General features: G+C 45.1%; 1 protein-coding gene across 1 annotated transcript; it reads left to right on the top strand.

The window, feature by feature from the left end:
• On the top strand, positions 1–8853 carry SNU13 (small nuclear ribonucleoprotein 13). The gene is made up of 3 exons (XM_061418671.1): positions 1–132; positions 6608–6728; positions 7632–8853. Exons 1-3 carry the CDS (start codon positions 130–132, stop codon positions 7892–7894), a joined length of 387 nt encoding a protein of 128 aa, XP_061274655.1. The 5' UTR covers positions 1–129; the 3' UTR covers positions 7895–8853.
• Positions 8854–11196: the final 2343 nt, after the last annotated feature.

Raw genomic sequence — 11196 nt, 5'->3', positions numbered from 1 at the left:
CAACGTCATTTCCGCTTCCGGCCGCGAGCGGCCATTTCCACTTCTTCCCTGCGACTTTTTTCGGCGGAAAGTTCTTTTCTAACGTCGCCTGTGCTTCTTGAGGAGGGACGGTATCACTGAACCGCAGCTATGGTGAGTGCGTGCGCCTGGTTGAAGAGCCAGGAAGTGGGAGACTCGGGGTTCTGTTCTCTAACTAGCTTGTCGGCTTAGAACATGCGCGGTGTCGCCGTCTCGGCGAGGGGTTCGAGCTCGGACGGCCGAGTAGCCCCAAGCACTGTCTTTTCTCCCGGTCCGAGGTTAGAACGCTAGAGATGGGTCCCGGATTCTGTGATGGAGCGTCTGTCAGCAGTTAGTGCTCCTGGCCGAATGCCTCCGGTGAGCGGAGAGGGCCTGAGAGAAAGGGACCGACCCACGTGGGACAGAGTAGAAAGTCGGATGAGAAAATTTGATTTTATTGGTTTTATATTTCTTTTGGAGGGGTCGCTAGAGAATGATGTGGAACCCTGGGTTTGGATCATCCTCCCCAGCTCCACTTTCCCATTGCTGAGGTTCAGGAGAAGGATATCTCCATGGGTCTACGCCTAGTGCCTGTCGCAAGTTACGTGTGTCAGGGATTAAAGGGGCCTTTCGCGTTTGGGGGTTTCCCTGGTGGCTCAGAGGTTAAAGCGTCTGCCTGCAATGCGGGAGACCCCGGTTCGATCCCTGGGTCGGGAAGATCCCCTGGAGAAGGAAATGGCAACCCACTCCAGTATTCTTGCCTGGAGAATCCCATGGAGGAAGGAGCCTGGTAGGCTACAGTCCACGGGGTCGCAAAGAGTCGGACACGACTGAGCTACTTCACTTTCACTTGGCGTTTGGAGCCTGCGTTTGGAAGGAACCCCAGCCTGGAATGCAGGAAAGATTCCTCCTGCGAGGCGGTAACCTCGGAAATCAAAAGTCCTGGTAGCACCACGTGCGGGGCTCATCTAAAACTCTTGATGGTCTCTAACTTTTTAATCAGATCGTGTGCCTTGGTACCTAGTTTTGGTCGGCACTTAGTGAGGAGGGAAGAGTTTGCAAAAACATTTCGACTTTGATAATGAGGTTTAATCCTTTTAACGGTTCTTGGATCCCAAAGCATATCTTCCCTGCTGCCCCACCCCCATTTTGAGGTTGGTATGTTGCTGAGTCTAGAACTTGAACCTTCTAAACTGGTGTTCATTTTTCGGAGTTCCTTGAGAAGTTTTGGAATCAGGTGGTCTCAGTTTAATAATGCATTTAATTGCCTTTGCGCCTGGTATGGAGAGAGTGAGCATGCACTATTTGTTGTCAAATCAAAACTTGCAGGTTTTTGCTGTCTGGTGTATGAGGAGAACAAAGACATCAAGCTACGGGTTAAAGTTGTCTAGCAGTAAGATTTCATTCATTCACTCATTTAATTAACCCTTGGAAAAATTAAAAGGTGGATAAATACACCCTAAGCAACTTTCAGTTGCTACTTATAAGGTCGGTGGTTTGGCTTTAAAATTGAGTGGAACTTTTGTTGTCGTTTTGACTTTTATTAAACCACTAAAGTGACTCCTCTTTCAGTTCAGTTCAGTCGCTTAGTCGTATCCAGCTCTTTGCTACCCCATGGACTTGCAACAGGCCAGGCTTTCCTGTCCATCACCAACTTCCAGAGCTTGCTCAAACTCTTATCCATCCAGTTGGTGATGCCATCCAACCATCTCATCCTCTGTCATCCTCTTCTCCTCCTGCCTTCAATCTTTCCCAGCACAGAGTCTTTTCCAATGAGTCAGTTCTTCTCATCAGGTGGCCAAGGTGTTGGAGCTTCAGCATCGGTCCTTCCAATGAATATTCAGGACTGATTTCCTTTAGGATTGACTGGTTGGATCTCCTTGCAGTCCAAGGGACTCTCAAGAGCCTTCTCCAACACCACAGTTCAAAAGCATTGATTCCTTGGGGCTCAGCTTTCTTTATGGTCCAACTCTCACACATGACTACTGGAGAAACCATAGCTTTGACTAGACAGACCTTTGTTGGCAAAGTAATGTCTCTGCTTTTTAATATGCTGTCTAGGTTGGTCATAGCTTTTCAGAATCTGCCTGCAATGCGGGAGACCTGGGTTGGGAAGATTCCCTGGAGAGGGAAAAGACTACCCACTCAAGTATTCTGGCCTAGAGAATTCCATGGACTGTACGGGATCACATAGAGTTGAACACAGCTGAGTGACTTGCACTTCACTTTCTTCCAAGGAGCAAGCGTCTTTTAATTTGATGGCTGCAGTCACCATCTGCAGTGATTTTGGAGCATAAGAAAATAAATTCTGTCACTGTTTCCATTGTTTCCCCATTTGTTTGCCATGAAGTGTTGGGACTGGATGATCATAGTGGATCTCCTGAAGTCTCCCCCTTTTATGCCTTTGATGTTTATTAAGAGATGAGAATCCTAGTTCCCAGAGATGGGTGATTGGAAGCTACAGTAAAAATATCTGGCATTTTAAAAAGTATATTTATGAGGAGTGATAGGAATTAAAGTGTTCCTGGGAACTTAACTGTTTAAGAGGAGGTTCTTAATTGTGACATTATTGGTGAGCATTAGATTTTGATGAGTTAAAAACATAAGTTGTGATTTCTTAGTAGCCATCAAAAAAATAAAAATAACTCCAAACCACTAGAGTAGAAAATGGTGGCGGGTGGGGGCGGGAGACACTTGAAGGAAAGAAAGTACAAGTAAAATGAGGATGACATAATTACAAGAAGAAATAGATGTGCAGTTATGTAGCATTTAATTGATTGTGAAGCCAAAACATCAGTGTGAATAACACTATGAATAAACTTGATCTAGTGGTGGTAGTGAAACCAGTGAATACTGCACCCATCAATTATAGAAGATAAAGATTGATAATAATACAGACCATATTCTCTCAACTAAAATGCAAATGACTTAGAAACAAAGTGTAAAGAAAATATAAAGAACTCATGGGTCAAATTGAAAATAACAAGGGAAATTTGAAAACAGAACTGAACAATAATGGAAATACCAAATATCAGAATATGTAGGGTACAACTAAAGTATTGGAACCTAAGATGGGGGGGCACTAAAAAGCTAGGAAAAGATCAAAAGGACAAAATAATGTGAAAGAAAAGCAGAAATTACTGAAATAGAAAATATATCTCGTTGTAAGGTGGACAGAATCAGAAGAATATTTGAAAAGTCCCCTCTGATGAGATTAATCTAGAAAATATGAGCAATGTGATATTTATAAATATAGGAACTTAGAGGAACAAATACCTGAAAACAATAGAATCAAAATGAATTAAAGTAGAAGTAGGAGGGCTGAATAATAGTAAAGAAACAAAGTTAATATTGTATGTTAATTATAATTCAGTAAGAAAAACTAAAGTTTTGTTTTTCTTTTTTTAACTAAAGTTTTTTAACATGGAAAAACTTTAAGTGTTAGTTGCTGAGTCCTGTCTGACTCTTTGAACTCCATGGACTGTGGTCCACCAGCCTCCTCTGTCCATGGAATTCTCCAGGCAAGAAAACTAGAAAACCATCCCATTCTCCACGCAATCTTGCTGACCCAGGGATTGAACCCTGGCCTCCTGCATTGTGGCATCTGAGCCACTACACCTACTTTAAACAATAGCTTTATTGAGATAATTTCATACCATAAAGTTCTTCTCTTTAAAGTGTGTAAGTCAGTGGTGATCATTTTGTATAGAAATATCAAATAATGGTGTTGTGCACCTGGAACTAACATAATATCATAGGTCAGTTATGCATCAATTTTAAAAACAAGTGTGTAGTAGAAAAAAAATAAGTGTATAATTCAGTGGGTGTTCTATTTACAACCTTGTGCAACCAACACTAGAAAAACTTATAAAGGAGAAAAGTCTTGACTCATCCATCTCGTACAAAAAATATGATGGAATTCAGTGCCAATTCATTTATAAAAGAAGTTCTTAAAATATTAAGGAATAGTGTGAATTTTCTTAAGCTGAAATATCTGAGTAAATCTAAAAGATACTAAGGCTTTTGGAGAAATTATAAAGCTTTATTTAAAAGCACTAAAAAGTTAAGTAAATATGTATGCTTAACTGATTTGACAGATTCTGTATCTTAAAGGTGTTTTATCCTAATTGGGATTACTTTAAATCTACAAATCAATGCTGTCCCAGCAGGCTTTTTCTTTTTCTTTTCTATTTTTCTTGGTAGAATTTGAAAAAGCTGATTCTAGAATATATGTGCTTGCTCAGTCGCTGTTAGTTGCTTGGCCATGTCGGACTCTTTGTTACCCCATGAAGTATATAGCCCACCAGGCTCCTCTGTCCATGGGATTTTCCAGGCAAGAATACTAGAGTGGCTTGCCATTTCCTCCTCCAGGGGATCTTCCTGACCCAGGGATTGAACCCACATCTCTTGAGTCTCCTGCATTGCAGGCAGATTCTTCACCACTGAGCCACCTGGCTGTATGAAGAAGAGCAAATAATTAGAGATCTTTCCCACTTCGTGAAACATCTTGAACTTCCCCTAATTTCTCATCAACCTGGGACCATGACAGACTGACCCAGTGCGTTGTGTTGGTGTGTGGGACCAGGCTTCCGGGTACGAGCTGGTTCTCGAAGTCACTTCCAGTTCCTCTGCAGTGGGGGCGGGAGGGGGGGGGTGCTTCTAAGCTCTTGGGGGATCAGGCAGGAGACGATCAAGGTGGACTCAATATGGTGAGTATATCCACTGGGCCATTGCCCATGGGTCACCACCTGGAACCGCGGTGCCACCTGCCGCAAGCTGCGTGCCACGGTCCAGCTTCCAAACCCAGGGTTAGACCGCATCACTGCGGGCAAACTGCTTGGTGCTCAGGAATGGTAATGTGGGCTGCACCCAGGTTATGTATATAATAAAATACATATTTGTAAAAAGAATCACAGGGAAAGCAAGTGAGAAATTTATAAAAAAAGTTAAAGTCAAGAGGTGAAAATAGGGTAGGAGAAATGGAATAGGCAAGGCAGCACCGAATTTGTTTTCTGTGTATTGTTTTGCAGTGGATCCAATGGGGTTGCATTTTATCTATAGGTATTACAGCATGCATCTGTAAAATGAGAAATTTCAACAACTTCAATGCCACTACAATACCCCCAAATTTAATAATTCGTTAATATCAAATATATAGTATTGTTCTCCCCTGGTTGCCGCTGCTGCTAAGTCGCTTCAGTCGTGTCCGACTCTGAGCGACCCCATGGACTGCAGCCTACAAGGCTCCTCGGTCCATGGGATTTTCCAGGCAAGAGTACTGGAGTGGGTTGCCATTGCCTTTTCTGCCTAGTTGCCGCAGGCCTCCAAAATAAAGCAACCTTTCCTTTCCTCCCAGCACTTGTCTCTGGAGAATTGGCTTTCGAGCAGCCAGACCTGGGTTCCGGACCTGGATTTGGTAGCAGTATTAGAATCAAAGGCTGGGACTTCCCCAGTGGTCCGGGCTAAGACTCTGCGCTTCTACTGCAGGGGGCGCAGGTTCCGTCCCTGGTCGGGAAACTAGGATCTCCGCAAGCACTATGGGCAAAAAAAGTGGGATGGAAGGCTTGATCAGCTTTTCTCCTAGCTTTCCTCTTTTCCCCCCAAGACTGCTTGATCATTGATGGTTTGTTCTTTAAGAGAGGCAGTGTGCCTACTCGTTCAGTCGTGTCCGACTCTTTGCGACCCGATGAACTGTAGCCTGCCAGGCTCCCTAGTCTAGGGATTCTCCAGGCAAGAATACTGGAGTGGGTTGCCATGCCCTCCTTGAGGGGATCTTCCCAGCCCAGGGATCGAACCCAGGTCTCCAGCATTGCAGGTGGATTCTTTACCTTTGAGCCACTAGGGAAGCCCAGAGAGGCAGTGGTCACATGGTATTTTTTGTGTGTGATGTTGGTAGCTATTAAAATCAATACCTGGATCCATTAATTTGTTTGGATTAATTAACTAATTAGTATGGCTTGCAGGATGGTGCTGTTTAATTGTATCATTCTTTAGGTGGAATACAGAAGATGTTTACCTGCTGCTTGCTTACCTATCAGTCTACATAGGAAAGGCTCTACAGTTTACTAGTTTTCAAAACAATGACTTTGGAACCACATAAATGTTTTATATATTTTTAAGAATTTTTAAGCAAACTAAATACAAAGGAACCTTAATTGTATATCAGATTGATAGCCACAAGGTAACATATAGTTTGAATAACTTTTGAATATAGTACTCTGACTGGATGGTTTTAGTTGGATGTATTGTAAGATTAAAAGGAAATTTTGACCTTGGTGGGTTTATAGTTGATGGAGGTAGTATTGGTATAGCAACTCTGAAACCATTTTATGTGAATTGCAGGGTAGAATAAATGAGAAAATACTTGGATGTTTTGGAAACCAGGATTCTTACTGAAAACTGAAGATTAAAATATAAAGGAAATAGAACTTTGTGCTGGGTTTCTATAAATTATACTTGTTTAGATTTAGTAAATTAAATGTGTATGTTTGGGGGAGGGAAGTAGGGAAGCTCCCTATTGTCCCTCTCAGTTTTTGGTTGGAGTACTTTGTGACTCGTCTGGAACAACTTCCGGTTCAGTTTGACTCATGCTTTGATATACCCCCAACAGACTGAGGCTGACGTCAATCCGAAGGCCTACCCTCTTGCAGATGCTCACCTCACCAAGAAACTATTGGATCTCGTTCAGCAGTCATGTAACTACAAGCAGCTTCGAAAAGGAGCCAATGAGGGTAAGGCAACCAGAGGATGGTCCAAGAAGAGTGTTACCAGCACGGTCCCCGTCTGGGGTCTGGACTAGATTTCCAAGGTGGAAAGAGGGCTGGATGCTTTTGACTAGGCCCACCATGGAGACTTCAGAGCAGCAGCGTGTGTGGCCTGTGGGCTAGCACTGGGTCACAGAGATAAGCAGTCAGGAATAAGCATTTGAGGGGGTTTCACTGGTAGCTCAGTGGTAAAGAACCCACTCACCAATGCAGGAGATACAATTAGAACCCAGATCTGGGAAGATCCCACACGCAGCTGAGCATCTAAGCCTGTGTGCCACGACTACTGAGGCTGTGCTGCACAAGAGAAGGCACTGCAGTGAGAAGCCCGCACACCGCCACTGAGAGAGTAGCCCTGCTCACAACACCTAGAGAAAAGCCCAAGCAGCAGGGAAGACCCGGAACAGCCAGAAACAAAAATATAAACTAAATAAAATGATAAGATTTGAACAATGCTGTGGGATGTTGAACTTGCTTGGTGAGTTAACGTGTAGTGTGAACTTTCCAAAGTATTGATGATGGCAGATTGGGATGGAAACTCCTGATCCTTGGTCACAGGGCTGGAGAAGTGCTACATTGCACTGCTTCCTGCTGGTGAAGCTTGGGGAGTGTGGTAGCAGAGGACAGGAAAAGAAGGGCTCTTTTTAGGATTTAGAGTGCGTTTTGACAGAACTGATGGGTTTGATGTAGAGTTTGAGGAAGGCATTGGGGATTTGATGCTTGGCTCCCTATCTCTTCCAGGAATATCCTAGTCCTGGACATTTTTGCCCATTTTTCTTGCACCTGTTTCTTTTCCTTGGAAATTGCTTTGTTGTGGCTTCCCTGCCCCAGCCCCCATCACCTGTTGACTTCATGTCCTTCTCTCCACAGCCACCAAAACCCTCAACAGAGGCATCTCTGAGTTCATTGTGATGGCCGCAGATGCGGAGCCCTTGGAGATCATCCTGCACCTCCCGCTGCTGTGTGAGGACAAGAACGTGCCCTATGTGTTCGTGCGCTCCAAGCAGGCTCTGGGGCGAGCCTGCGGGGTCTCCAGGCCTGTCATCGCCTGCTCCGTCACCATCAAAGAGGGCTCACAACTGAAGCAGCAGATCCAGTCCATCCAGCAGTCCATTGAAAGGCTCTTAGTCTAAACTGGTGGCCTCAGCCACACTCCCAGCTGACTCCTCTCCACCCCCCCGCCCCCGCAGAGTTATGTATCATATTGTCTGTTAGCATGTAGTGTTTCCAGCTACCTTCTATTGTTATAAAATATTTTAATGCTCAATCTGATTTTTGCATTTTTGTACTGTTGTCTTGTTTTATAGGTTGTCAGCCCCTCCCCTAATCTCCCCTTCCTCTCTGCCATCTTATCCTCCCTTTTAGAAAAATGAACTAACGCCAAGAACAGGTGGAACAGGCTGGATGACACCACTTAAAGGCAGGGAAGAGCCGAGAGAGTAGAGAATTGGTTCCAGCTTTCAGGGGCCTGCTTCCTACTGTGCAGGGCATGATGGCATAACTGTCTGCTTGTACCCCTCATTCCCATGTACAGGATCGTTGCACGTGTGTCTGAATCATCGAGGGGTTTCCTTTGCTCTGCAGGGCATAATGTATCATTTGGGGAGGAAGCATGTGTTCTGTGAGGTTGTTGGGTGTATGCCCGAAGTGTCGGTTGCTGATGTACCCCTGCTATTTGCTTTTGGTAATGTTGTATTCCCCCCCAACTCCCACCTTTGCCCCCTGAGGGTGGCGGGGCAGCAGCATACCAAAGAGACGTGCTGCCAAATTCCAGAGGCGCCTGGGTGAATGAGACATGGGCCAGTTGACCTAGGTCTTGAAGGCATGGTAGGAGGTTCTGGAATGGAGGATTCTGGGGCCATCACGGAGGACTGACTGGAAGCTGCAGCAGAGATGATGGAATCCAAGGAAGCATCCTCGCTTTGCTGAATGGCAATTTCTTCAGTGGACCCTTGTACCAGCTCTGAGAGCCGTTACCCGGGCCTGTCTCCTGCTATGATGTGGGTCAGATGTGTATTCTCTGTCCCACCAGAAGGACAGTGCTAATGTGTCATTCTTGTGAGCATCCTAATAAAGCATACATACATTCATATCCCAGTTTAAAGAAAGTGTGATTCTTGGTAGGTGTCCAGCTGATACTTGATTGAAGCATTAGAGTGGTTAATAGTTTCTTGTAGTTTCTCCGTTTTCACCAGGAAGCTGTGCAAAAGCCGTCACTTCCAAATGATTTCTGGTGGTTCAGAATATTCAGACTTAATCATTGAGGTGTTGCTGCCACTCTGGAAGAGGATTTCTCAACTTCAGCACTGTTGATATCTTTGCTTGGATAATCTTTTCCTATAGGAGCCTGCCCTGTATGCTGTAGAAAGTTTAGCAGCAAACCTGGCCTTTACCCACTAGAATGTAACCACTCCAGCAGTGGGTTCCTAGGGAGGCTAAAGCTACCCTGTCCTGCTAAAGCCTGTTCTGTTCCTACTGGGCTAGTAATCTCCTTTGGCTCACTCCAGCATATGTATCTTCATGTATCATACTGTAAAAGACTGAAATTGGGGGTGAAGGGAGATCAAGTAATCCAACCTCTGGAATTTCCTGGCGATCCAGTGGTTAAGACTCTACCTGCCAATGCAGGGGATGCAAGTTCGATCTCTGATCCACTAGGGGTCCCACATTCCACGAGGCAGGTGGCGGTGGTGGTGGTTTAGTCACTGTCATGTCCGACTCTGCAACCCTGTGGACTGTAGCCTGCCAGGCTCCTCTTGTCCATGGGATTCTCCAGGCAAGAGTACTGGAGTGGGTTGCCATTTCCTTCACCATGAGGCAAGGGGGAGGACTAAACCCTTGCACAACTACTGAGCCTGTGTGTTCTAAAGCCTGTGCCGGGCAACAAGAGAAGCCAGCACAATGAGAAGCCTGTGCACCATAATTAGAGAGTAGGCCCCCAGCGTGGCCACTAGAGAAAGCCCTTAGGCAGCAACAAAGACCCAGCGCAGCCAAAAAATAAAAAATAGCAATATGACCATGTCAGAATTGCTCTAGTGATGAAGAATGCTGAAGTGCTGGCAGGGCCTACAGATGATAAGGTCCCAGCTGCATGAGTGTCCAGAGTAAACCTCAGGCAGGACTGGCTTTTATGTGTGATACAGTTACAATGAAGATTACACATTCAGGGATAGTTTGGGGTCAAACTGGAAAGGCTGGATAGTTGTCATAGCTCCCGGTCCATTATAATAGGTGTGTTTCCCTCTTAAATGGACTTGAGGCTGGAATTTGTTTGAAGGCAACGGAGAGGAAGTGGATGACTAGGCTCTCCCAGATTTCATGGTCCTGCTTTACCCTTTTAATAAGACGTTAAAAGAGACGTCCCCTCTGCATTCGGCCTGGAGGCATATACACATGTGCACAGACGCGTGCAATTCTCTCCAGCAGCCCCGCCCCCACCTGCCTCTGACTGCCACTCGGGCAGAGGCACCTCCCTGTTCCTCCCATCCCGCACGCTCTCGGCGCCAGGTTTGCGGTGTGCACGCACAGGCCATTTCTGCTCAGTGGCTGTGTGCGTGCCATCACCGCCTGCTGGACTGAAGCGTGTTTGCAGTCTAAGAAATTGGGTAAGTTAGTGCTTTTTGAGCACTTTCTGTATTCACATGTTTTCTTATTTTCATTATTCCATGTTATTCTTCTTCTTAGTATGCAGGTCAGGAAGCAACAGTTAGAACTGGACATGGAACAACAGACTGGTTCCAAATAGGAAAAGGAGGACGTCAAGGCTGTATATTGTCACCCTGCTTATTTAACTTCTATGCAGACTATATCATGAGAAGCGCTGGGCTGGAAGACACACAAGCTGGAATCAAGATTGCCGGGAGAAACATCAATAACCTCAGATATGCAGATGACACCACCCTTATGGCAGAAAGTGAAGAGGAACTAAAAAGCCTCTTGATGAAAGTGAAAGAGGAGAGTGAAAAAGTTGGCTTAAAGGTCAACATTCAGAAAATTAAGATCATGGCATCTGGTCCCATCACTTCATGGGAAATAGATGGGGAAACAGTGGAAACAGTGTCAGTCTTTTATTTTGGGGGGCTCCAAAATCACTGCAGATGGTGACTGCAGCCATGAAATTAAAAGACGCTTACTCCTTGGAAGGAAAGTTATGACCAACCTAGATAGCATATTCAAAAGCAGAGACATTACTTTGCCAACAAAGGTCCATCTAGTCAAGGCTATGGTTTTTCCTGTGGTCATGTATGGATGTGAGAGTTGGACTGTGAAGAAGGCTGAGCGCCGAAGAATTGATGCTTTTGAACTGTGGTGTTGGAGAAGACTCTTGAGAGTCCCTTGGACTGCAAGGAGATCCATGCAGTCCATTCTGAAGATCAGCCCTGGGATTTCTTTGGAAGGAATGATGCTAAAGCTCAAACTCTGGTACTTTGGCCAT

This window comes from Bos javanicus, chromosome 5, assembly GCF_032452875.1.
Source record: "Bos javanicus breed banteng chromosome 5, ARS-OSU_banteng_1.0, whole genome shotgun sequence".
NCBI lineage: Eukaryota > Metazoa > Chordata > Mammalia > Artiodactyla > Bovidae > Bos > Bos javanicus.
The sequence above is the reverse complement of the archived record's forward strand: the minus strand, read 5'-3'. Positions and strand labels throughout refer to the sequence as shown.

Excerpts from the sequence above, each read along its gene's own strand:
- SNU13 (XM_061418671.1), top strand. Across the intron at positions 6,729-7,631 it reads TCGAAAAGGAGCCAATGAGG|CCACCAAAACCCTCAACAGA; the intron begins GTAAGGCAACCA and ends TTCTCTCCACAG.